Source organism: Manis pentadactyla, chromosome 15, assembly GCF_030020395.1.
Source record: "Manis pentadactyla isolate mManPen7 chromosome 15, mManPen7.hap1, whole genome shotgun sequence".
NCBI classification, from domain to species: domain Eukaryota; kingdom Metazoa; phylum Chordata; class Mammalia; order Pholidota; family Manidae; genus Manis; species Manis pentadactyla.
In genome coordinates this window covers 10418463-10445546 of record NC_080033.1, presented here as the reverse complement: position 1 = coordinate 10445546, position 27084 = coordinate 10418463, and the positions used below count along the sequence as shown (strand labels likewise).

At 52.2% G+C, this 27084-nt stretch overlaps 1 protein-coding gene across 19 annotated transcripts in view; it reads left to right on the top strand.

The window, feature by feature from the left end:
* POU2F2 (POU class 2 homeobox 2) overlaps nt 1–27084 on the top strand; it is a 71841-nt gene that overhangs the window by 41028 nt on the left and 3729 nt on the right. For 3 of the 19 annotated variants that reach the window (XM_036896576.2, XM_036896574.2, XM_036896575.2), the window contains 14 exons: nt 6058–6123; nt 6212–6246; nt 6380–6436; nt 9413–9595; nt 9833–10114; nt 21695–21800; nt 21895–21986; nt 23824–23985; nt 24186–24327; nt 24414–24562; nt 24639–24815; nt 25421–25487; nt 26574–26775; nt 26908–26981. In XM_036896576.2, coding sequence (XP_036752471.1) covers nt 6066–6123; nt 6212–6246; nt 6380–6436; nt 9413–9595; nt 9833–10114; nt 21695–21800; nt 21895–21986; nt 23824–23985; nt 24186–24327; nt 24414–24562; nt 24639–24815; nt 25421–25487; nt 26574–26775; nt 26908–26981 — 1786 coding nt within the window. In that variant the 5' untranslated portion in view covers nt 6058–6065. The remainder of the gene's footprint in view (nt 1–6057; nt 6124–6211; nt 6247–6379; nt 6437–9412; nt 9596–9832; nt 10115–21694; nt 21801–21894; nt 21987–23823; nt 23986–24185; nt 24328–24413; nt 24563–24638; nt 24816–25420; nt 25488–26573; nt 26776–26907; nt 26982–27084) is intronic. The other 16 variants (XR_005026981.2, XM_057493410.1, XM_036896579.2 and 13 more) reach the window with 16 other exon arrangements.

Genomic DNA, 27084 nt, shown 5'->3' with positions numbered 1-27084 from the left:
TGTGCAGCGGTGTCTGTGTGTGTACACATACAGTGTAGACACAGAGATACGGGGTGTCTGTGCACGCATGTCATCTGTTCCACAGTGACTTGTCCCTGTCTGGGGTTGAATGTGGCCTTGTATGTGCTCGCACTGGGTTAGACCCCTTACTTGGAATTTCTCACAGACCTGGTCTGCCTTGGAGGCCTGCCCTGGGTTCCCTTGCCTTGACATGAATTAAAATTTCTGTGGCTTTGGGCAGGTCACTTGTTCTTCCTAGTCCCAGCTCCACATCTGTGAACTGGTTCTAGGGGTCCACCCTGGCCACCTCCCAGGATGGGGAGACTCTGGGCATGTGAGCATGTGCATGTCTGTGTGAGTGACCTGGGTGTGCGTGTTTATGCACGTCTGTGTCTATCTGTATGTCTGTGTGTGGCTCTGGGGTATGAGTGTGTGTAAGCACAGGTGTGCACACACGTGTCTGGATGTGTGTTTTGCATATCTCCTGGTATCATTGTGTGTGGGTGTGTGTCTTCATCTGCAAACGTTCCCGTCCAGGATCTGTGCACACCTGTCCCTGTGTGTTTGCATGGTCTCCTTCCATGTCTGGGGTGCTGCCTGTCTGTAGCTGTGGTGTGTGCAGTGTGGCAGCTCTTGCCTGTTGTCAGCACAGCTGTGGGGCTACCTCTCTTGTTGTGTCTGCCGCCCATATCTCCATCCCTCCCTCCTGACAGTTCACAAGTGTTTACTCCCTTGTGGCCACCCAGAGACAGATGTGGGGCAGGGAGGTGTGAGGTGCTGCTCCTGCGGAGGCTGGGACTGGGCCAGCTGGGCCTGCAGAGGTTCCCGGCAGCACAGACCCTGCCCACAGGGGCTCCCAGGCCACAGCCTTGATTGAAGCGGGCTGTGGAGGCAGGGGACCCAAGGGACAGGCCAAGCAGGGCCAGGAGGGGTGAGGGGCAGCCCTTGGGCCCTCTATATTTAGCCCCATTTTCGGTAAGTGCTAACGAGAAGCTGGCCCAAGTCTGCTAAAACTGGCTGGGGGAAATGCAGAGGAGAAGTGAAAGTCCGGGGAGGGAGGGGCAAGGGAGGGGTGTGGAGGGTGGAGGTGACCCAGGGTCCCAGGGTCCCAGGGTCCCAGGCTGGGGCAGTCGGGCAAGCGACTGTGAGCCCAGGGGCATGTGCAGCCCTTGGGAGGGTCTGATCCAGGATGGTGGGATTAACCCGGCCTTGCAGGGTTCTCCACTGCTCTTCCCTGCCCAGTTCCCTGGGAAGTTATACACTGTTTGGGATGGGAGAAGGGCGAGGGACAACCAAGCTTTCTAAGCAAGTGAGGCTTTGAGAGGGACTTCCAAAGGTGCTGGGGGCTGGAGCATATTAGGATCACCTGGGTAGACTTTTAAAAATCTGATGCCCAGGTCTCACCCTGTCCCAGTGAAACCAGAGTGTCTGGGATAGGAATAAGCGTCGGTATTTCTCTGGAGTCAATAGAGGGGGCCCCGAGAGTGCTGCCCAGGACCAGCCGAGGCAGTGGCAGAGGCAGTGCTGAGACAGAGGCAACCGAGGCCCTCAAGTCCCCACAGAAGCATCACTTGGCTTTGGGTCCATGGTGGAAATGGAGTCCCCTCTTTATCTCTGGTGGGGGTGATTGGATGAGACCCTTTTCTCAGATTGGGCTCTGGCAGGGGAGAAGGAAAGAGCGAGAGGCCTGGTGAGGGGCAACTCCAGGCCATTGGCCATCGTGGGTCTGGCCAGGTGCTGCAAAGTGCACAGGCTATGTGTGGGGAGTGTGGGGGGACACAGGGAGAATACGGAGACAGAGTGGTGGAAATTTCCCCTCAAACTACTTTTGCCTCTCCAGCCACTCTCCTTGCTTACAGGATGTTACCTTAATGGTTTAGGGATTGGGGCTGAGGGTTGAGGTGTCAGGTGACAGCAGGGAGAGGGGCTTGTTCAGGTCAGGACTAGGTAGGGGATTCTTCATATGTTCATTTGTTTCAAAGAAACTGCCCAGTCTGTGCAGTGATGACTCCAGCCTGGGCCCTAGGGAGCCCCTGACTCTCTCTGCGAGAGTCACTGCCCAGAAGGTCAGGATGTGTTAGTGAGGGCAAGGGGAGCCCAGAGGGAGAGGCACTGACCACCGGGCAGTCAGGAAGGGTGTCACGGAGGAGGTGCCATGTGAGCTGGGGCCGTACAGAGGAGCGGGTGTTTGCTAGTAGGGAAGGAAAAGGTCACCCCAGGTGGAGAAGAGCAAAGGCCAAGGCCCGGAGAAGTGAGATCAGGGCCTTGGGGCCTCCCTTGTTCATTCCACCCGCATGTCCTGTGCTGGGCAGCACTGGGACCCAAGATGAGTCAGACCTGCCCTCGAGGGGTTCCTGGTCTGCTGGGGGAGACATGCTGGGAGACACATGGCCTCTAGGACAGTGGGAGGGAAGATGCCTGGCCAAGGGGAGCCAGGATGGAGGGAGCCGAGAGAGACCTGTGGGAGCATCAGGGGTAACTTCATAGAGGACAGAGCCTTTGCTGGGTCCCAAAGGATGAGTAGGAGGTCACCTGGTGAACAGAGTGGGGCACCAGATTTTACCAGAGGGACCAGCCCATGCCAAGGCCTCAAGAAACATTTGCTAAATGGCAGAGACCACAGGACAGCTGCAAGAACAAGTAAAAGAGCTTCGGGGAAGGACTTTCAGCAAACATTTATAACCCATTCTTCTGAGTTGGGTGATGCTGGGGACCCAGCAGTGAGTCAGACCAGGCCTGTCCCCTGGTCTGATGGGAAAGGATGGGGACACACACGGCAACAGCCCTGCCGGCTCAGGGTTAGGACAGCGAGAGGGCATGACAGTGGGAAGCTGTGTTTGTTTGCTGAGGCTGCCGTAACCAAGTGCCACAGACTGGGTGGCTTGAACAACAGAAATTAATTTTCTTGCAATTCTGGAAGAGGGAAGTCCAGGGTCAAGGTGTCAGCAGGGTTGGTATCTTCTGAGACCTCTCACCTTGGCTTGGGTTGGCTGTCTTCTCCCTGTGCCTTCACATGGTCTTTCCTTCGTGTGCCTCTGTCCCAATCTCCTCTTAATAAGGACACCAGTCATAGTGAATCAGGGCCTACTCTAATAGCTCATTTAACTTAATTACCTCTTTAAAGACCATGTCTCTGAATAGTCACATTCTGAGGCCCTGGGGGTTGGGACTTCAGCATACGAGTATTGGAGGACACAGCTCAGCCTGAAACAGACCTAGGAGGAGCACCAATTCTCTGGGGTGGAGGTGAGGTCAGAGGCTGCCCTGGTCTGTGGGCAGGAGAGGCATTCACCACTTAATCAGGGAGTAGAGGCACAGCAAGCTCTGGTCACCCCATCAAACAGAGCCCCAAGCAGAGGGAGACACCTGACATGGTCCAAGGGCAGGATTCTTGAGTGGCAGGAGATGGGCAGTGGGCGGTGTTGGGGCCACACCCTTCAGGCCAGGTCAGGGGGCCTGGGCTCATATTGGGGAGATGGGAAGCCACGGGAGGATTCAGAGAGTGCTGGGTATGGGAAGGCTCTCCATGGGGCAACGCGGACACCAGCTGGAGGGACGGGCTGGGGAGAGGCCTGGGGCAGGGGTTTTGGGGGTACTGGGCCAAGTGGAATTCAGGGCCATTAGAGTTAGTGTTACCTGGAGCAGGGCCAAGGTCTGGGTGAATTAGAGGCCAGGAGCAGGCAGAACTCCTGCCTTTGATGCCCCAGAGTCAGGAGCCTCATTGCCTGGCACCCTTTGCATCCTGTGTCTCTCAGGGTCATTAGCCACTCTGTGCCCCAGCCCCAGTGCCCGGAAACAGGCTTGGGCACCTGCTCCCCACCCCACCCTCACCAGCCTACGCCTTAACAGACTATATGCTGGCTTATCACTAGTGTTTTTTTAGCCTTGAAATGTTCTCTCTTTTCTTTGTGAAAACACAATACAGTAAAATGCTCAAATTTTAAGTGTTAAGCTTAATAAATTTTTACATATGTGTAGGCCATGTAGCCACCAAACAGATCAAGATTGAGAACATTTCCAACTCTCTGTAGGCTAGGCTTCCTTACGCCCATTCCCAGTACCCCAAAGCTATACCCACTAATCTGATCTTTATCATCTTATGTTATCTTGCCTGTTTCTGAGCTTTGCGTAATTGAAGTCCTACTGCCTGTCGGATTTTGTGTCTGATGCCTTTCCCTCGGCATCCTGTCTGCGAGATTCAGTGGGGTGAAGGACTGCGATGGCAGGAATTTGTTCTTTTCTTTGCCATGGAATATTTCATTGTATGGACATACCACAGTGTGTTGATCTGTTTCCCCCGTTGATGGCTTTGGAGTTATTTCCAAATTAGGGCTGTTAAAAAGGGCTGCTGGGAACTTGTGTGCGCATGAGCCTTGGTTGGGGTGGTTTTCTCGGGTAGATGAGCCAGAATGGATGGGCCAAATCTTAGGGGCAGGACCCCTCTTCAGGCTTCCTGAAATGTGCTTGTATCGATTTACACTCCCACTGGCAGCATGTGACCTGGCTTTTTAATCAGGAATTTTAAGCTGGAGTGGCATTTCATGTCGAGTAATCCTCAATCGCAAAATTCCTGGATTTTTTTTTCTTCAGTTGCTAAGGATGTCCAAGCTCTCTCCTCTGTGGGCCTTAATATCTTGGGTGCAGAGCACACTAGAATTGGACAGCTTCTTTGACAGGGTGGGGTCATGGTTTAGGCTGGGATTTGGAGTGAGTTGTGGCAGTTACTTTATGGTCAGAGTCAAGGTCATGAATAAGGTCTGAAGCCAGATGAGATTCAAGGTCAGATGAAGGACTTAGACCCTCTGGATGGGAGAAGGGATTCGGGGTGGGTGAGGGGATTGAGAATGGGTTGGGCAGAAGCCCAGATTTTACCTGGGGGTCTAGAACCAGGAAGGGCTGGGTTCAAGTCAGTGTCAGGGGAGCTTGGGTTGGTGTGGCTGTTGGAGATGAGGTGGGTGGTAGTCACAACTGGGGTCCATTAGACCGCAGCAGTCCTGATGGAAAGCGGGAACCCCGGAGTCATGATGACTGGGGGTTCAATCAGGGCACCTCTGCTGTCTCACACTGCTCTTGGGGAGATGACACCCCACTTTGAGCCTTGCTTTCCTCCTCTATAAAATGGGGATAATAGTACCAACTGCTAACGTAAGCTCTGAATCATACTTAGCACTGTGCTTGGCTCTGGAAAGAGCTTGCCCTTTTGTTAGCAGCATCAGAGCGCTGTGAGGACAGGGCATTTGTCTCTATTGCTTTGTGTCTCCTGGTGCCAGCTTGCTTCCCTGCCACCTTCCTTTGGGCACATCCTCTCATTTCCTTCATCTCCGGGACCATAGAATAGGACTGTATTTGCCAGGGTGGGGTGACTAGATTGGATTTGGGTGTACAGTTAGGTTTCAAGGCTGAAATCCCAGCTGAGGTCTGGGATGAAGTTGGAGTACCAGACCAGAGTGGGTCAGCTTGGCCTTTGTGTGAGCATAAGAAGGGAGGCTGGTGGGGAGTGAGGTGCGGACAGGAAAGTGGTGGGCCGGAGGGGAGGGAGCCAGAGGGCGGCTGAATCACACTGGGAGATCTGGAGACTCGCTCTTCCGGGGATGCTGCAGTCCCTTCACATCCCCCAGGCCCCACTCAGAGTGGAAAACATGCCTCACCCTACACCTGGTGAGGCAGGACGGGCGCCTGGGCGACGTGCACAGGGAGGCCCAGGGCTGACGCTCTGCTTTGTAACATCTTCACCCTCCTCCCAGGCGGCCAAAGCCTTCTCAGGAGCCCATTGTTAACCTCCCCTCCTGCCCCAGGCCCTCATGGGGTGACCCTTCCTGTGCCACCATCTGGAGGGGTGAAAAAGATGAGGCAAGGTCCCCAAGGCCTGAAGGCCTCTTTCTTGTCCTGCCAGAGGAGGGCGGAGGCCCAGAATAGAGGGCATGACTCCAGGAAAAAGACAAGATGGCAGGGGGTGAGGAGAGTCTTGGAGGAGGCTGGGGTAGTGCCAGAGGAGGGCCGAAGAGTCCTCCTGGCTGCCCCTCCCTCACCCCACTTGTATCCCTCCTCTATCCGCAGAAATAAGGATGTCTAAGCCCCTGGAGGCCGAGAAGCAAGGTCTGGACTCCCCGTCAGAGCACACAGGTGGGTGGGGAAAGGAGCAGGGGGGCAGGTGTGGGAGGGGAGCTGCAGGGGGCGGGGGTGACAGTCAGACCTTTCCCTCTTGTTGCAGACACTGAAAGAAATGGACCAGACACTAACCATCAGGTCAGGACTGAGTGGCTGGGCAGGGGTGGAAAGGGGGAGGAGGGAGAGGAGGGGACTCTGTGGGGAGGAGTGGGGTGTCAGAAGCTGCTTCATCTCGCCCTTCCCATCCTCCACTCCACCTTTCTCTTCACAGAACCCCCAGAACAAGACCTCCCCATTCTCTGTGTCCCCAACTGGCCCCGGCACCAAGGTAAGCACCTGTCAGAACAGCCAGGGCAGGGAAACAGGGAGAGGAGTCCTGTGAATGGTGGTGCTTGGTGGTTGGGAGAGGGTCCCACAGGCCTGCCCTGGGCCCAGGGCCTGAGGAGGCATGGAGCCCTGGTACCTTGCTGACAAAGCTCCTCCCTCCCCTTCTCACCCCTGGGCTCCCGCCCCAGGCCTGTGACTCACCCAGGCTCCTTCCCCTTCCCTGGGGGGGTGGGGGTGGCCAGGGAAATCCCCCCCGGAGCCCCAGGGCGATGAACAACAGGAAGCTGAGGGCCCCACCCCCATCCCAACTTCCCTGATGGGGGCCTGCCCCACCCCCTCGCCCCCCAAGACACATACTCAGGGGCCAGCCGATGCAGGGAAGCTGGGAGCAGAGGCTAGTTAAGGGAAGCCATGGAGAGGACCAGGGGGAGGTGGGAAACAGCCAGACAGAGCAAATCCCAAATCCAGATGGGGCCCTTCTGCTGGGCACTGCTGGGCTTCCTGGGGTGTCTGGGGCTCAAGTCTCTGTCCTCTAGCCTGGTGGGGGCAGCTGGCAGGTCCAGAGGACTGAAAGCAGCATGGAGGACAGGGACAGAGGGGGCATGGGCCGGACTCGGACCCTGACCAAAGGTGGTAGAGGGATGGGGTGGGGGGCTGGGAACTGCTCTGTGACCATGGGAAAATCACTTCTGCCCTCTGGGCTTCTCAGTTTCCTCTTGTCTAACATGGCGGGTGCAGTCAGATTGGATAGCCTCTGAGGTCCCTTCCACAGCTGGTGCACTCTGATCCTGCTTAGCGTTTGGGTGTCTTGTCTCCAGAGTGTAGGACAGGGCCCAGGGGAGAAGGGCTTCAGCTCTGACCTCTTTCCCTCTGATCTCAGGCTTGGTTCTGGCCTTGACCTTGGAGCGGAGGCCACCCCTACCCCTCCATCCTCAGCTGAATCTTGGCAGACTTTGCTTGCCCCACAGCAGCCCTGCTTCTTCCTGGGGAGGCCAGTGGGGCCCAGGGAAGGAAGGGCTCTCACTCCCCTTCCCTGGCCTCCCTGGCCTGGGTCCTGGTTCCCAGGAAAGCCTGAGGCAGACAGGGTAGTGGCCTCTGACTCGCGTTTCAGTCCACGTCTTAGCCTGTCCCTCTCTGCCTCAGCCTCTCCGCCTCACACTGCCTCCTCTGTGTCAGCCTCTCCACATGCTCCCACCCCAATCTCAGACACATCCACATCGCCCTACAATTATGTACAGTATAACTATGTTAATTGCCTGAATTTTAAAAATTATTTCATTATGGAAAGTCTGAAACAGATGTAAAAGGAGAAAGAAGAATACAGTGTTATGAAAATAACCCCCCCAAGTACCCAAAAATCAGCTTCAACACTTATCAGCTCATGAACTGGCTCTTTTTCGACCGCTAAAACAAATATTTTTTAAATGGAAATTTCACAAATGGAAAACCAGAATCACTTGCCATGGAAATAAATACAATGATTATTAAAATGTACCCGGAGACTCTTGCCTGCTGAAGGGGCTGAGCTGGAGGCCTGTTCTCCGTTTGTTACAAGGGGAGATTAGCCAGTGTTGGGGAGGTGTTAGAGACATCCTTCCATCTAACGGAGACTTCCTTAAGAGAACCAGAAAGACTGAAAGAGGACTGAAAGAGAAATAGTACTCTCACCGTGGCCCTCAATGGTGTTGGGTTTATTTCCAAACTTTTAATTAAAATGTGACACACATGTAGATCCTCAGTGTACAGATCTGGATTTTCAAACCGAATACCCATGTCGCCAGCACCAGATCAAGAAGCAGAACACAACCAGACTTCTAAAAGCCCCTTTGTTCCCCTAGGACTGTCCTAGACTTCCAATGCTTACTGTTGTTTCATGCTACAACCCTGTACCCCTCAAACTTTCTGACATTTGTTACCCATACTTTGGGGCATGCTGCTCACCCTGTTATTTGGCCTTTCCCAGGCCTCTGTCTGTTTTCTCAGTCTGCATTCCAAATGCCACTTTGTGTCCCTGCCAAGTTGCTGTGTCACTTTGCACAATTGCTTTCCCTCTCTGGACCTCCTTTTGCAAATGGTGCTGGGACATTGGGCTAAAGGATGGTTTCTAATGTCCCCTCTGGGCCTGACAGTGTGATCCATCAAGCCACGTCTCCTCCCACCCCAATGTGTCCTTTGCCAACAGACCTCTCCGGCAAGCCCAGTGTCTGGCTTTTTATGTAAGAGAGGCAGAAGGCTAGGACGCCCCTGTGCTGGTCTGCCCTACGTGTTTGATGTGAGATGTGTCCTGCACAGAGATGCATCCACACTGACACAGAGAGATGAGGAGGGGCCGGGCCGCCTTCAGGCTGGGGTGGCTGCTGGCAGCCCCTGGGCCACATCTGGCCCACAGTGCTCTGCCTGTCCTGCCAGGGTTTGTGCTTTAAAATTTGAAGTGAGTGGTCAGTGGGAGCAGAGTAGAGCTTGGGGGCCTCCCCTTTGGGTGGGTGGGTCTCTCCAGCCCACACTGTCCACGGCACCCATTTATACCGTCTGCCTGCTCTCATATACATTTGAATTTGTGATCTGTGTTCTAAAGTGGTGATTTAAAAAAATAACCTGAGGCCCTTTCTTCCAATAAAGTCTTATTCCATTGGACAATAAGAGAGACACCTTTGGCTGAAGCAGATGAGGGGTGCGGGAACCAGAACCCCCTTATTTGACATCCTGTGCCTCCTACTGGCATCACTTCCCATATTACAGATGGGGGAATTGATTCTCAAGAGGGGAGAAGTGCTCTCCAGAGGTGGTCCTCTCCTCTAGGAGTTTGGGTGCAGGGCGTGCGTTAGCCCTGACTGTCCATGAGGAAACTGAGGCCAGAGAGGTGGTCTGAGGCCCCCAGCTGGTCAGTGCAGGGTTTCGCCTCTGTAGCCCAGTCTGCTCCTCCTGTGCTGGCCTGAGGCTACTGTTGCCACACACATGCCCTCTCTTTGGTTCACAGGTGGGCATTCTCTCTGGCCTCCACTTAACATTCTGGGGTCCCGGACCCTGCCTCTCTCCCCCCCAGATCAAGGCTGAAGACCCCAGTGGTGACTCAGCCCCAGCAGCACCCCCACCCCCCCAGCCGGCTCAGCCGCATCTCCCCCAGGCCCAACTCATGTTGACAGGCAGCCAGCTCGCCGGGGTAAGTACTCGGGGAAGACCAGCACGTGGGCACAGACCAGCTGCCTCCCAGCCGTTACAGGCCTGGTGGCATGGGGTGTCCCGCCAGGGCCACGGCTTCTCCCATGCCTGCCTCTTGCCCTCCTCTGTCCTCCTGGAAGACTTGCCCCCTAACCTGCTCGGTTCAGGCACTAACACCTCTCTGCCTTTTCTGCTCCTCTCCATGCCCGGCCTCCGGCCCTGCCGCCCTCCCACACAGCTCACTGCTCTGATGCCAGCTCAGCAGCAGCTCCTCCTGCAGCAAGCGCAGGCCCAGCTCCTGGCCGCCGCCGTGCAGCAGTCCAATGCCGCCGCCGCCGCTGCCGCCGCCTCCTCCTCCACCTCTTCCTCCTCCTCCTCCTCCTCCTCCTCTGCCTCCTCCTCGACCTCACAGCCCCCAGCCTCCTCTGGGGGCAACGACCTGCCACCACCACAGCCTGCCAGCCAGCCCCCAGGGACCCCACAGCTAACCCTGTCCCAGCCCATCCAGCTCACAGCACAGGTAAGGGCAGCCCCCAGGGAGCACCCTCCCTCCAGCAGAGGACCCACAGAGGCCAAGAATGTGCAGGGGGCGAGCTATTCTGGCCACCGGCCACATGTCTGCCAGTTCTCAGCAACCCTGAGAAGCCTTGGGAGATGCTGCCCCCATCTCATGGAGGGTAAAGTGAGGCACAGAAGGAGACATCCCCTGTGTGATGGAGTGCCCGGCTAAGTCTTTCTATGCCTCTCACTGGGGTTCACAGCCACCTGGGAGGTTGGTGCATTATCCTCAGTTTACAGCTGAGGCAACCGGGAGGCACCCCTGGGAACCATACTTATGTAGCTGCAGAACCAAAGGCAGAGAGCCAGAGCTAGTGCCCCACATCGTGCCCCCTGACACATGCAGTGAGACGCTCTTTCAGAAAAGGGGTCCGGGGTGTCTGAGTTAGGATATGCTGCATCCTCTCTTCCCAGTCTGGAGACTTCTGGGAACGAGTGGCTGTATCCATTTCCTAGGGCTGCCATCACTAAGTACCACAAGCTGGGGGGCTTGAAACAACAGAGATTTATCGTCTAGGACCAGAAGTCCAAACAAACCAAGGTGCTGCTCTGAAGGCCGTAGGGGAGAATCCCCCCTTGTCTACGCTAGCTTCCAGTCATGCCAGGAATCCTGGATCGCTCCAATCTCTGCCTCTGTTGTCATATGGCTGTCTTCTTTCTGTACAAATCTGTCTCTGTGTCCAAATTGCCCCTTCTTATGAAGACACCAGTTATTGGATTAGGGCCCACCCTAATTACCTCATTTTAACTTGATTATAGCTGCAAAGACCCTATTTCTAAATAAGGTCATATTTACAGTTACCAGGGATTAGAATTTCCAACATATATTTTTGGAGGACACAATTCAACACTGTTTAACTTCCCTCAGCCTCGTGATTCCCACAATGACTGCTCAGCGGATGGCTTTTCTCTCTCTCCATCCACCCCCTTCCGGGGATGCCCTGGGGCAGAGGCTGTCTACACAGGGGAGTTATCCGGCACCGTGAAGTTGTTCCCTTGACAGAGTTAAGCCTCCGATGGGTCAGTTGCATTACTGACCAGCACTCCCATTCAGGACTGTCCTTGTCACTGAGCTCATATCTGCCTACTTAGAGCTTCTTGCCGCTGGGCCTGGTTCTATAGAAACACAGAGCACTCTGTGCTCACCGCTCTGTGACAGCTCTTCCAAACATAGCCCAGCTCACCACAGTAACTATAACTTGAATCTGGCAGGTGCTGCCTTGTGTCAGGCCCTGTGCTAATGGTGACCCCTTGAACCCACAAATCCTCACCACAGCCAAGGCTCCAAAGGGCAAAGTAACTTGCCTGCTAATACTCTGCTCACACTGAGGGCTCAGGGCTCCTCGCTTGTCTCAAATTTTGGTGCCCTTGCTCCTGTTTCCCTTTCTACCCCTTTACCTTGGCAGCTGTCTTCATTCTTTAAACCTCATCTTTGGAGTCCACACCTCCAGGAAGTCTTCCATGACTTCTCTCCCTCCAGCAGATTTGATTTCCTGCCTCCTCTGGGGTCCCCCAGCCCATGCCTCTTCTGCCAAGGCCCCTGTCACCCAGGGCTCTATCCAGGGAGCATTCCTATATGCCTGAGGAAGTATCTGTGCAAGGAACAAAGACTACAGGGAGGAGGAGGAACAGGGCAGTCTGTTCCAGACCCAGTCAGGCCATCAGCCCCTGGGAGCAGCAGACATGCCTTCTGTTCATACGCCTCTAGAACCGCCTCCTGCACACTCCGCACAGACCTGGCAGCAGCAGGCCAGCCCTCTGCCACCTGCTGTCCTGCCCAGGTCCTGATTCTCAAGGTCCCTTTGAACCCTGCCTGCAAAGCCTTCCATCCTCCTGCTTGGCTTCCCTCAGCTCTGATCTGCCCCTGTGTATCCTCTGCAAGTGCAAAGCTGGGCCAAGTTTGTTTTTCTGTTACAGGGTCACCCTGTAACCTCATTTGCCCGGCAGACAAACATTTATCCAATACTGCCTGTGTGCCAAACACCATGCTGGTGCAGGCTGCGGTGGGACTACATTCTTCCTGCCTTAACTGCCCACTGCAGCCACAGCTGTCCTGGCCCCTGGGCTTGACCCCTCTCCTCAGCCTGTCTGCTGTGCCCATCCACTTCCCATGCCTGCTCAGCTCTGTCCTACAGTCATTTCACAGACATTTCCTGGCATCCTGTGTGTCGGGCCCTGGTGGGAAGCTGAAGACTTAGAAGTGACTCAGACCCATGCTTGTCTCTGTTCTTGTAGGGAACAGATACACCAATGAACCACTGAGAAATGCTTTACTTGAAAAATGCTAAGAAAGTCAAAAGCACCCATAACCCTGGCACTCTACATTTATATAAAGTATAAGGGAAAGCCTCCCATCCATCCCTTTAACTCAGCTTCCAAAGTAGTGTTGCTTAAACAGTTTGGCAGGAACCTTCCCTGCATTTTCCTAGCTTGTACAGGAAAAGGAAATGAGTATAACACAGTTATGACAGGTGTGTCCAACACTCAGCCCAGTGCGGCATGGGGGCCTCATGCATGTTTGCTGAATCAATAAGGGGGTTTTGTTGCAGCTTTTCAATCAAGGGTTACGAAGACACCTCTCCAGGGGAGTAATTCAGAATGTCTGGGATGGGGTAGGCATTGATTGAAAATTCACATTAACTATTAAAACATTATTTTGTATTTGGAGAGTGAAAAAAGAAGCCCCTATTTTCTTAATATGTCCATGGCAGATATAACTTGACAAAATCTTTTAGACTGGTAGGACCCAGTGAATAAAGGTTTCCTAGAGAAGCCTAGTGGTGGGAATGTGGGAAAAGAGAGGGGACCTGTGTCTGAGGGAGTCAGGAAAGGCTTCCTGAGGGAGGTGGTAATGTGAACCAAGGGATGACAAGTGGTAGTTTGCCAGGTGGATGAGCTGAGAAAGGGGTTCTGGGCATGGGAATGGCAAATATGAAGTGAGAGCAGGATGGGCTCAGGGAGCTGGGGGGTGGGAGCTGGTGATGGAAGACAACAAAGATGAGCTAGGAGAATGTCGGTTGGGTCAAGCCCCACTCTAGGTGGCCAAAGAAGAAAAGGCAATATTTGGCTCATATCACTGAAGAGGCCCAGCCTGGAGCATCAGGCCTGGCCCCAGGAATCTGTCTCCCTTTTCATTCTGGGGAAGGCAAAATGGGTGACTTGCAGCAGCCACCCTGCCCAGAAAGATAAAACATGCCTACTGGCCAGGTTTGAGTCGGTGCCTCCGATCTCTGAGCAGTTGGGGTCAGCCTCACCTAGACTGTGTGACCCAAAAGTGGGGAGGGCGAGTCCCCAAGAGGAAGAGATGGGTCCTATTGCTTGAAGAAGGAGCACTGAGTACCAGGCCAGCCAAATCAGCCCCCTGGAGGTGTGTTGGCCGTGCACCCACAGGCCCCTGAAGTCCAGGAAAGGGCCGAGGCATACCAGTCACTCCATGGCTCCTGTGTTGGGATCTGCTGTTGCCTGTCTATCCCGGAACTTTAGCATGAGGTAGCGTGGGAGTAATGTTGAATGGTTCTCTTCTGTGGTGTTCTGCCCCAATTGGTGGGACTTCTTTGGCTCCCTGTGGCAGGGCCAACCTCGGAAACAGGGGTGCATAAAAGAGCCCACGCTAGAGACAGGCCTTTTCTGCCCACCCCCAACCTTTAGAGCTTTCCTGGGGGAGTGACTGGAATAATCATCGTCATTTATTCATTCAATTAACACTTATTGAGTACGTTGTGTATGACAGGTGCCCATTAATGGCCCTGAGGGGGCAGCTGTCAACAAGGCAGGGGTGGCTGCTCTTGCTGACCTTATGTCCTAGTGGAGAGACAGACAGTAACAAGTACACAAACCAGCAAAACAAGACAGTTTTAGAGTGAGTGTAATGAAGAAAATGAACTAGGAGTCATCATAGAGAGAGGAAGCTGTGTAATGGGGCTGTCAGGAAAATTTCCACTAAGAAAGTGGCCTTGGAGAGCCAAGGCCTCAATGAGTCAGTCATGAAGAGCCAGAGGTAGTGGTTAGGAAAAAGTAACAGCAAGTGCAAAGGTCCCAAGGCAGATGCCAGCTTGACTTGTTCAGGGCACAGAAGAAGGTCGTATGGCTGGAACAGAGCAAGTGAGAGGTGAGGGGGAGGCAGGCAGGACCAAGTTTTACAGGGCCTGTAGGATAGATCAAGGAGTTTGGAATATATGCTAGGTATGATGAAAAGCTGTTGGGGGACTTTAAACAGGCAAGTGGCATGACCTAACTGACCCCTTACAGAGCTCTCTCTGGCTGCCAATGGGAGATGGATGCTGGGGATGGGAGTAGAAGTGAGGAGCCCAGTGGGAAGTCCTTGCAAACATCCAGGTGGGACATGAAGGGTGTAGGGGCGGGTACAGGATTTTGTATGGATTGGATAGATTAAGGATGCCTTCTGGGATTTTGGCTTCATCACCTGGTCGGTGGGGAGGTGGTTTCTGAGCTGGGGAAGACAGGGCAGGCCCCGGGTGTTTTGGAGAGCAGCAGTAGGGAACCAGGAGTTTCACTTCGGACATGACAGGATGCAAAGCATCTTTGAATCATCCAAGTGCAGACATCAGATAGGCAGACAGATACTTGAGGCTGAAATTCAGCAGAGAAGCTGGGCGGGGACTGCAAGTTGTGTTTTCAGGCAGGGGATGGAATGGAGAGCCAGACAGGGCTCCTGCCCTCAAGAGCTCCTGGTTAAGCCGGTGACATGAAGGGGGTGACATGAGGGGATAGGGGGAGCAAATGCTCATGTTGGAGGAATATGTTGTGATTTCCAAAATGCTTTGCAGATAATATTACTCCAGCCTCAGAACAACCCAGTGAAGAGTTATACATTATCATCCCCATTTTGTGGATGGAAAAAGTGAGGCTGTGAGAGAGAAATGACTCAGTAATAACGACCCCCATTTATGGAGGACCACTTAGGTGAACAGGGAACAGGCAACACATTCTACATGCATTGTCTCATTTAATATTTTAACGGCCCCATGAGGTGAGAATTATTGAGGTCCCACCTGAGGACATTGAGGCTTAAAGAGGGTGAAGGACCGCCCATGGTCCCACAGTGTGTGACAGAGTCAGGTTTCTGGATGTCTCCACAGCCTGAGTCCAGGACAAGACGCTCCATCACCCCACACAGGCTCAGTAGGGAGAGTTGGCTTCACGCAGCAAGAAGCAAGTGAGAGGGCCAAAACCACAACAAATGCCACCCGTTCTCAGCTGGAAGGGAGCTCTGTCCCCCTCCAGTCCACCCTCCACCCAGCGTGGGGCACGCCCTCCAAACTGCTGTGTGTGGGGGTGTGTGGTTCCACCCATGTGGCTCCCAGGATGGGTGCTCACCCCTTCCCAGGCAGCCCATCCTGCCTGCCGCTGGGCAGACTGACACTGCTCAGAGGAGCAGGAAGCCCATCCGTTTTGAACACAATCCATTACAGTATGATTTTCATGGTCTCTCGACCCCCACTTACTGTCCCCCCTACTCTGAACTTAATGCTAGGCCGTCCATGTCTTATAATTGTTGTCCAGAAGTGGTCATAGTTTGCTGTATCAGAGACCTCGGTGAGTGTGGCTGCCCGCCTTGTGGGGAGGCTGTAGGGCATGGGGGGTCTGCCACTGGCGCTGGACACAGTCACTGCATGTGGCCACCGGCACCCCAGGGCCCAGCCTCCTCTAGTTGCTTCTTGATGCTTTATCCCCACCATCCCACCCAGGGTGGAACCAAGCCCAGAAAGGAAAGAGGACAATTACACTCCAGCTCCCCATGTGTCTCAGTCTTCCTGCCCCGAATCTGTGGCCAAGGTCCCAGTTGTGGCAAAGCACAGCCAGTCAGTCCCTAGACACTGACAGTCCCAGGTTTTACCTCATTCATTCATTGAAAATTCATTGATCTCCACTTAGATGCCTGTGCTGGAGTCGGCGGTGATCACAGTACAGCAAAGAGCAAGAATTGATTTCTTCCCTTCTTGACTTCAGTGGGGTCTGCTAGCCTTCTGTGCTCATTTTTTCTGATGGGTTAGGGACTGAGGAGATGATATGATAAATATCCTGGCCAGGGGCAGTAGGCATCTCTCTTACTCTAACTTCTTGACTGTCTGACTTGGTCCTAACACGCCCCCAAGTGGCTTCAGATGGCAAGCTGCCTGTAGATTGTGGAGAAATGGGGCCATCCTAACTGGCTAACTCCAGTACTGAGCCAGCTCAGCACCCAGAATCTTCTCTCTTTCTCTCATTCTTTAATTTCTTTAGTTAGCAAGCATTTAATGGACATCCACCATGCCCAGGCACCTTTCTGCATGGGGGATACAGTGAGGAATAAGGCAGATAAGTCTGTGACCCTGGCAAGCTGGCACCTTCCCTTGTTGAGGAGATAGACAAGAAGCTGATAACTGCTCTGAAGGAAGGTTCAAGTATAAAGTGACAGTTACTGAGGAGAGGAAGTCTCTTTATTAGAGTGGGTGTCCAGGGAGGGCCCATTTTAGGAGGATCACTTAATAGAGGCTGGAATGATTAGGAGGAGTCATGTTCAGATCAAGAGGAGGGGAACAGTATGTGCAAAGGTCCTGAGGTGGGGACTTCTTCCTGGGCTCAGTAACGGGAAGGAGACCAGTGTGGCTGGATCAGAGTTAGGGGGTGAGAGGCTCATGGGAGATGAGGAAGGCTGGGTCATGCAAGACCATGGTACGGGTTGGATTATATTACAGATGTGATGAAAGCCACTGGAGGCTTTATGGTTCAGTTAATATTTTAGAACAGGAACCTGGATTCCACAGACTTACCCCTGGAGGGTTCTCTGGATAGAATTCAGGAGGATCTGTGAACTTTAGAAGTAAAGAATTTATGTCTCAAGTGTTACTATTCTCTGTCCAAAAAGGTAGCATTTCCTGCTATTGTGAATATAGGCAACGGACCACAGTGGCATTAGCAGGACCTGGACTTTGTCACCAGTGGAATGCACAGATGATTCCATATTCTATTACAGTTGTTCAGATCTCTTGAAATTATTGTTTTCACTCATCATTGCTTTGAAATTACAGTAGTCATCGGACCTATTGGTTGATCTTGTTATTTAATGTGCTAATAAAAAAGTCCATAGATTATCCTATTATCGTAATTCAAAATGTTTGATGACTGTATTTCAATATATTTCAAATTTCGTTTGAGATCCTACATACTTTGTTTCACACATTTTTTAATTCTGAAAAGGGGTAGTTTAGAACTTTTTTGGTAGAACTTGCAGATGGCTTGGATGGAGGAGAGGAAAGTAAGGTGGGAATCAGGACTGACCCCCAAGTTTCTGGTCCAAGTAACAGTGTTTGGGGCATGGTTAAATTCATCTGGACCCCTCACCATGAGCTTCCCTGCAAATTGGGATGCATTTTCCCTATCTTTTCCCTCCTTCATGATTCAGAAAGGAATCTGCAAACACCTCTCTTTCAGGCTTCTGGGAAGAAAGGGGGATTTTCACTTAGTCACACTGGGGAGAGATAGGAGTAAACAGATAATTTTTAAAATTAAGGTATTATTGCTATGCAATCTTATGAAGATTTCACATGAGCAACATTGTGGTTCCAACATTCACCTGTATTATCAAGTCCCCCCCACCCCATTTCAGTCACTGTCCATCAGCATAGTAAGATGCTATAGAGTCACTACTTGTCTTCTCTGTGCTGGACTGCCTTCCCAGTGACCTACCTATATTGTGATTGTTAATTATAATGCTCCTTAATCCCCTTCTCCCTTCCTCCCCACCCCCCCTCCCCTTTGGTAACCGCTAGCTCCTTCTCGGAGTCTGTGTGTCTGCTGCTGTTTTGTTCCTTCAGTTTTGCTTTGTTGTTATAGGAGTTAACAAATATTTTAATCAATAAGTTAAGGGTTATAGGAAACCAGAAAAATACTAGTAATAAGACTTTATTTCAGTCCTTATTCATTTGATTCAATTCAGAGGGCATTTAATGGGGCTCACCAGGCTGTTTTAAGGGTTAGGGATAGTAAAAGACATGGTCTCTGCCTTCTAGAGTTTCAGTCTAGCAGAGGAAGAATATATATATAATCAAATGCATTGTATCATGAGAAATGCAGTCAAGAGCAGGGTGGGTACAGGTTTGTGGAGCCTGAAGTTTGTATAATTTCTACTGCCTTTTAGGAAAAAATAAACCAAAGTTATGAGACCAAAATTAGGTACTTGGCCTTGGAAGGGTCCATTAAGGGGGGACCCTGAAGCCCAAGCTCCACTCACCTCATTTGGAAGGGAGGCAGCCATGTGAATTTTACTGGGGTGGGGTAGCTGAGAAAGGGAAGGCAGAGTGGACACGGCTTCAAAGATAAGAGTGGTGGACTTCAACACTTAAGCTGCATTCTTAGATGATTAGCAGCTACAGTGAGAAAGGTGAGTGGTCAGGAGCACGTATGTACTCAGCTCTCTTTCTAGAGCCCACAGAGAAAGCTGAGGCCTTTGCAGGTGGATAGGGAACAGCCTCGAACTGTTGAAACATGAATGGTTGGAAAAGCAGGGATGGTGGGTGCTAGTGACTGTTAAACTGGGTGGGTAGGGGCAAGACCCCTGGATATTTATTTATTCCTTTATGCAGATTAGGTGAATGTTCAAAATTCAAGAAGTGTGGGAGGATTTATAGCATTGCCAGTTTCTGATACAGTTTCCAAATACAGTCTATGCACACCCAATAAATACCTAGATATACTTAAAAAAAAACATAAACAGCACATCACACCCACTCTTCTGCCTTTTGAGCTTTCCACTCAACAGGACATCTTGGAGAGTGTTCCATATCAGGACACAAAGAGTGTCCTTGTTCTTTTTGATGACTGCGTAGTATTCATAAGGATCCACCTTAATTCATTTGCCTGTCCCCCACTGCAGCATGCTCAGCTTATTTCCACTCTTGTTGAATATCTTTCTAGAGAGGTCATTTTGTGTAAGTGTAAATGCATCCCTAAGATAAATACTTAGAAGTGGAATGGCTGAGTTAAAGGGTAAAGTGCATTTGTAATTCTGATAGGCATTGCCAAATTACCCTCTCACCAGTGATGTGCAGGAGTGTTTCCCCACATGCCCCAACATAGTGTGTACTTTGCTGATATGATAGGTAGCATCTCAGTGCAGATGAAGCTTTGTTTATCTTACTGTGATTGAATCTGAATGTTTTTCACTCGTGAAATTTTTGTGTTTTTTTCTTTTGCTGGGCTGTGGCTAGACCTATCTGTTGACCAGATTACTGTTAGGTTATTAGTTTTCTTTCTTAATGATTTGTAATTGCTTTTTATATACTAGAGAAACAAGCCCTTGTGTCAAGTTGCTTATATTTTCTCCCAGTTTTTTACCTTTTAGGACATTAAACTAGTCTTTGGAATAATAGTAGTGTTGGGAGGAATTGAGAGGTATGTGTCATCTTCCCCAATTTCTCAGAAGGAAAAATATTGTAACTCTAAGTAACATAGCTTTCCACTACACATAAAAGTTGCTAAGAAAGTTATGGGGCATCAATCTTGGTTCATTGAACAAATGTATGTGGAGCACCTACAGGGTGCTGGATGCTGTTCTAGGTGCTGAGATTACAGCAGTGACCAAAACTGTTGAGATCACACTCTCATGGAACTGACATACCAGTAAAGAAGATGCACTGTGAAAGAGTAGACAGAGAGAGAGATACCTTGAGGTAGTGAGAAGTCTTATAAAGGAGGTAAAATGGAGGTGACAAAGGGATGTGTGGTGGTGGGATGGGTTCATTAGATGGTCAAGGAGGTCATCTCTGAAGAGGTGACTTCGTGTTAGGACCTGAGTGTCAAAAAGGACCCAGACAGAAGTGTTAAGAACTAGAGCTGTCTGGCAGAGGGAACAGCATGTGCAAAGGCCCCAAGGAGGAACTGAGGTCAGGAAGACTAGCATAGTCCTCAGTATGTCAGGGGCCAGGTGGGGTGTTTTGAGTGTATTGTTGTGGGCTACAAGAAGCCATTGGAGTGTTTGTGTGTGTGGAAAGGGGTTTTGTTTTTTCTTTTGGAAATGGTAAAACCTAAAAATAGAGAATGATATAAGGAACTGCGCTTAACCTTCACCCAACTCAATGGATATCAACATTTTGCCAATCCTCTTTCACCTGTACTCCTCAGTTTTTTGGCTGAGGGGCTAGATTCTTTTTCTCTTTCTGTCTCATTTCCATTAAAAAAAAATATTTTAATTGAAGTATAACAAATACCAAAAAGTGCACACATCATAAAGGATGCAGCTCAATCATAAAAACTAAGCACAGCCATGAAATTGGCACTCAAATCAATAACCTGAATATAGCCAGCTACCCAGAAGCCCTCTGGGTTCCCTTCTCATCTCTACCTCTCAACCTTCTAACACACAAATGCAACATAAAAGAATCATACAGGATGTTCTCTATCTTGATTAGCTTGAGAAGTTTATATTGCTGTGTGTCACTGTAGAGTGCAGACTGCTCGCTCTCATTGCTGCACCGCTCCACTGATTCACAGTTCATTTAGCCATTCAGTTGTTGTTGGGTGCTTGGGCTGTCTTCAGGTTTGGGCTATTACAAATGGTTCTGCTGTGAACATTCTACTACATGTCTTTGGTGAACACATGTATGCACTTACGGTGCCTTATGCCCAGGCGTGGAACCACTGGATCATAAGGCAGGTGTATGTTCAGCTTTAGTAAATTTAGTATGTTCAGTTTGCTAGAGCTGTCATAATAAGGAACCACAAACTGGCTATCTTAAACAACAAAAATTTATTTTTTATCTCACAGTTCTGGAGGTCCCAAGTGTGAAATCAAGGTGTTGGCAGGCTTGGTTCCCTCTGAAGGCTGGGAGGGAAGGCTGTGTCCTAGGCCTCTCCCCTTGGCTTGTGGATGGCCGTCTTCTCCCTGTGTCTTTCACATAGTCTTCCCTCTGTGCATGTTTGTGTCTGTGTGCAAATTTTCCCATATTATATGGACGCCAGTCATACTGGATTAGGGCCCATCCTAATGAACTCATTTTAACTTGATCGTCTACAAAGACCCTATCTCCAAATAAGGTCACACCTCTGGGGTCCTGGAGGTTAGGATTACAACATATCTTTTTTGTGGGGGGGAACACAAGTCAAACCATAACAGTGCCAAGGAGTTTTCCAAAGTGGTTTTGCCAATTTACTCACCATTTGCGGGAGTATTTTAAAGCTAATTCCAGATGAGATCATTCACATTGGGAGTGTTTTAAAAGGAAGGAAGACTTGGTCTGATTTACATTTTTAAACTATTCTATTTGTTCTGTGGGAATGTAAGACAAGGCAAATATTTCATCAAGAAAGAGAAGGTAAATAAAGAGGGAGCCCTCCCAGGACAGCCCAGATAGGATGCTCCAGCTCCCTGGGATTGGGAGCCTCCTGGGGGCCCTTAGCACAGGGATGCTGTTCAGTCTTATACTCCATTCCTCACTGCCCAGTGCCAGGCCACCCTGTGGAAAACGCCTGGCAGCTCTGAGATGCAGAGGGAGAAGCCAGGCCAGGACTCAGGCTGTCCTTCTGTCCATCCATTCCCTGCCAGGACATACAGCAGCTCCTCCAGCTCCAGCAGCTCGTGCTTGTGCCGGGTCACCACCTCCAGCCACCTGCTCAGTTCCTGCTGCCACAGGCCCAGCCGACTCAGCCAGGTAAGGCCCCCCCACCCAAATGGCCTCCCCAGTGCCTCCCCAGGACTCTCCCTGCCCCCTCCTTCACCTTGTGCATTCCCCCTTGTCTCCCCAGGCCTGCTACCAACACCAAATCTATTCCAGCTACCTCAGCAAACCCAGGGAGCTCTTCTGACCTCCCAGCCCCGGGCTGGGCTGCCCTCACAGGTGAGAGTGACCACCAACTGCCCCAGGCTGGGCCAGCAGCAGGGCCTGCTGGAGGCTGGGTAAAGAGGGATGTGGGGGTGAAGGTCTCCTCTCCAACTGACCCACCCCACAGCCATGGGGGCCAGGACAGGAGTAGGGAGACCTGGGGCCAGTCTGCTCTGCCACTAATTTGCCCCTTAGGCAAGCCTCTCTCCCTGTCTGGGTCAGCTTTTTCCTCTGTAGGATGAGGGGAGTCAACCAGACCAGTGGTTCTTAACCCCTCAGACCCATGAACTCCTTTGAGAATCTGACAAAGGTTTGTATCTGACCCTATGGCCCCAACAAGCACACATGCACAAACACACAAACAGCCTGTATATTACAAATGCTCTGGGTCTCTTCCAGGACTCCAAATGGAGGGTACATTGAGGAAGATGTGTGCTTGGTACTAATTCACATCCCCTTCCAAGACTGGATACTGAAAATGGGGGCCTACAAATGCATTTTATTCAGCCCATACCATATTTTAAAAATTGAATTAGTTGTCAACAAAATACTCAGAAAACACCAGCTTCCTAGCTTCTCTTGACAAACCAGAAGCTCTGGCAAGGCTGGATCTTCATCCCGGTGACATGGCTGCAGTGGGCTGCTGGCTGCTGGCTGGAGCAGGATTCCCCTCACACAGGGCATGAACTCTCCAGGCCACCTCGGCGTCCTCCTTCCTGGCCCTTGTGACCTTTCTTTCAGCTTTCTGACTGGAGTCTAGACTTTAAAAATAATCCTTTACCATCCTTTACAGATTTCAGAGTTCTCTCCTACCATTTTTTTTAGCAGCCCCTTCAAAAAATACATGAACTATTTCATGTATTTCAGAAGACCCAAAAAGTTTAGAAGCTAATACAGAACTTAGCTGCAATTCTGAAATCCAGAATGTTCAGAAAATCAAGTTGTTATTGTAATGTGGGCACCAGAAGTCATTTGGCTGCAAAACTGTCTTGACCTGAGGCAACGCAGCAAATGACTTTTCTTTATTCTTTTTGTGTGTTATCAGTGTGTTGCTGAGAGCTGTTAATGTGCCCAATTATGGGGTGATGCCTTGACCCTGATGGGGGGTCACATTACCTATGATATATGACCCATGTAGTCTTCTAAAATCTACAAAATTTTGACATTCCAAAACACATTTGGCCACAGGGTTTTGAAAACTGGATCAAGGACCTGTGTGACCAACATCCCTGCATCCACCACCTGGTTCAGATCTTTTATTTTTAGGGAAATTAAGCATTCCAAGCATTCCAGAGGGAACTCTTGCTTCCTTGTAAATCCTAGTAGCCCGTGTATTTTTAAAAGTACTTTTAGTTCATTTGCGACCTACTCATCTTTACTCAAATCTCCCAACAACCCCATGGGGTAGGCAGGGCAGCCATGATTGTTCCCATACTGCAGACAGGGAAACTGAGGCCCAGGGAGATTAAGAAATTTGCCCGGAGTTAACCCAGCAATTCGACAGCAGAGCCAGTTCTTGAATCTCTGACTGAGAGGAGGAGCCCCCAGCTCTAGGAAAAGAGCCCTTCGTGAAAGGAGCTGACTGCCCCTTTTGGGAGTTTGGAAGTTGGGAGGGACGTGCGGAAAGAAATGAGAAGATCCTTGTGGAGCAGGAGTGTCATCTTGATTGGACTGACAATGGGCCGGGAGGAGACTCTTGCGGGCAGGCGGAGGGGAGTCTGCAGGAAGAGCCTGGGCGGCAGGAAGAGCCTGGGCGGCAGGGAGGGCGGGTGGGAGAGGGAACTGCGCAGCCTTTGGTGAGCCCCATCCAGGTCCTCGGTCCTGTATCCCACCCACCTGCCCACCCCACCAGGCCGTGACCCGCCCCACGCTGCCAGACCCGCACCTCTCGCACCCGCAGCCCCCCAAATGCTTGGAGCCACCATCCCACCCCGAGGAGCCCAGTGATCTAGAGGAGCTGGAGCAGTTCGCCCGCACCTTCAAACAAAGACGCATCAAGCTGGGCTTCACGCAGGTCTGCGGCCCACCGGCAGGACTGGCTGTGGGCGTGGGGGTGGCGGGCGTGACCAGGCGCTGGACCGATGGGCGTGGCCATCTAATGGGCGGGGAGAAGGGTGTTACCTCTAGTGGGCGGGGCCATCTGGTGGGCGGGGGTGTGCCAATTGCCCGAACGCTCTGTCTTGACCACCACCCCTTCCTGCCGCACGGGCCCAGGGTGACGTGGGCCTGGCCATGGGCAAGCTGTACGGCAACGACTTCAGCCAGACGACCATCTCTCGCTTCGAGGCCCTCAACCTGAGCTTCAAGAACATGTGCAAACTCAAGCCACTCTTGGAGAAGTGGCTCAACGACGCAGGTGGGACTGGGGTGGGGCTCCCCCGCGGGCGGCGCTCGGCGGGGTAGGGGAGGCGCCCGCTCATGCCCTCGTGTCCCCGGGCACAGAGACTATGTCTGTGGACTCAAGCCTGCCCAGCCCCAACCAGTTGAGTAGCCCCAGCCTGGGTTTCGACGGGCTCCCTGGCCGGAGACGCAAGAAGAGGACCAGCATCGAGACGAACGTCCGCTTCGCCTTAGAGAAGAGTTTTCTAGCGGTGAGGTCCCGCCTCCTGGGCGGCCCTGAGGGCTGGCGGGCGGATGGGCCCGGGCTAACAAGCCCTCTGCCTGCAGAACCAGAAGCCTACCTCAGAGGAGATCCTGCTGATCGCAGAGCAGCTGCACATGGAGAAGGAAGTGATCCGCGTCTGGTTCTGCAACCGACGCCAGAAGGAGAAGCGCATCAACCCCTGCAGCGCAGCCCCCATGCTGCCCAGCCCGGGGAAGCCGGCCAGCTACAGCCCCCATCTGGTACCAGGAGCCCCTCTGGGGGTGGGAGCATAAAGCTCTGGTACCCCCGACCCCCAGCAACCTTGCCCCTTGGCAGGCACCTTGTGTGAAGCACAACTTACCTGGTTGTCCCCTGTGCCTAGAACAGAAGCAGGGAGAGTCACCCTTGGGGACAGTGTCACATGGGTGAAGCAGTCACACAAGGGCAGAGTTTCCAGGCAACTAGGGGTCTTATGTGGGGGACACAGGCACCCACGGACACACACCGGCAGAGCCAGTTATTACCAGATGTAGCCATATGCGGATGGGTATCGGGGAATAGAGGCCCCCCACACACACAGGTTCACAACCACACAGACACAGGTAAGGACATCATCACACCCCTGGGTTTGCGCTCAGGTTCACAGCTGTACCCAGACCCACTTGGTATCAGACACACTGGGCCATCCCTGTATTCCAGCTAGTGTGGAAAGGGTGGTGATGCTGAGGAAGGGAGTGAGGGCCCAGCAGAGCCCCCACCCCCTGGTGTGGAGGAAGAAGGGACCATGTGAGCTGAGTCCACAGGAGTACCTTGGGGGCTGCTGGGAGAGGGTGGCCTAACCACGCCTGCCTTCCTCTCTTCCCAGGTCACACCCCAAGGGGGTGCCGGAACCCTGCCGTTGTCCCAAGCTTCCAGCAGTCTGAGCACAACAGGTCAGGGAGGGCAGAAGCTGGTGGGGGTGGGCTGGAAGAACACAGAGCAGGCCTGGGGTTCTCGAGTGGCCCAGGGCTTCCATGCGCCTCAAGGCTGCACCTGGGGATAAGAGGAAGGGGACGGAGAGGGCAACTCTACCCCACCAGGCTCAGCTTTCTCGGCTCCGTGATTTCATATGAGCAAAGCATAGAGTGGGTGAAAGACAATGTACGTGGATTCTGTTCCTGGCATTTGTGAATTGTATGAACTCCAGAAGAGACTACCTCTCTGAGCCTCAGTTTTTATAGAATTAAGGTGAATGTATAATAATACAGAAGTTGTATGTGTGAATACATATACGTATATATTGGTATCCAAAGCCCTTCTTTCCCACTTTCTGGGAGGATGTGTTTAACACCACATACAAGAATAATATAAAACAAACGCCCATTGTTCGTCCTCAGATTAAGAAATAACTGATTTATAAAGTAGAAAGTGTGTGCCTGGCACTATTCTAAACTCTTTCTAAAGAACGTTGACTTATTTAATCCTCACACCCATTTCACGAGGTAGGTTATATTATTATCCCCACTTTCCAGGTGAGAAAACTGAAGGCCAGAGAGGTGAAGGCACTTGCCCAACGGCACAGCTGGGACCCGACAAAGCCCAGAACTGCTGTCCAGGCTTTTGGCCCCTGAATCTTGGTTCTGAGCTCTCACCAGCTCAGCGTGCACAGCCGCACTGCCCTATCTTGCCCCTAGAGGGAGCCACAGGGCTTTGTCTTCTGGGCACCCCTGGTTCTTGTCTGTATAAAAGGAGCCAGGCAGTGAAGGTTCAGGGTGGGGTCTCGGGGTGTGCATGCACAGGGGCACGGGGCACATATCTAGTAGGTGGCAGCTGCTCTTACTGAGATTATTGTGACTGCTGTTATATGGCAGAAGCACAAAGAAATGACCGTGGGAAGAGAGGGCAGGAGGCCTGAGTCTGTTTTCATGGAGGAGATACTGTGGGAAAGGGTGGGGAAAACAAGCAGGAACTGGCCCTAGGTTCCTTGGTGGAGGACAAGTGGAAGCTGAGGTCTCCATCTCTCTGTCTCTCTCTGGCAGTTACTACCTTATCCTCAGCTGTGGGGACGCTCCACCCCAGCCGGACAGCTGGAGGGGGTGGGGGCGGGGGTGGGGCCTTGCCCCCCCTCAATTCCATCCCTTCTGTCACTCCCCCACCCCCGGCCACCACCAACAGCACAAATCCCAGCCCTCAAGGCAGCCACTCGGCTATCGGCTTGTCGGGCCTGAACCCCAGCACGGGGTAAGTGGGCAGCTGCAGGTGGGGAGGCTGTGGGAAAAATCAGGGTCCTGCTGCTTCTAGGGTGGGGAGCTGTGCCCCAGTACTGCTGGCAGGTCCCTGCCCCTGCTAATGCCCCTGCTTTGCCTCTTGCAGAAGCACAATGGTGGGGTTGAGCTCCGGGCTGAGTCCAGCCCTCATGAGCAACAACCCTTTGGCCACTATCCAAGGTGCGTGCTACCTCATGTCACTCCCATCGTCACCAGCCCAGCCCCTGGGGCCTCGAGCCCCCCCATTGCTGCTCCAGCCATGCCATTCTGCCCCTGCTCACTG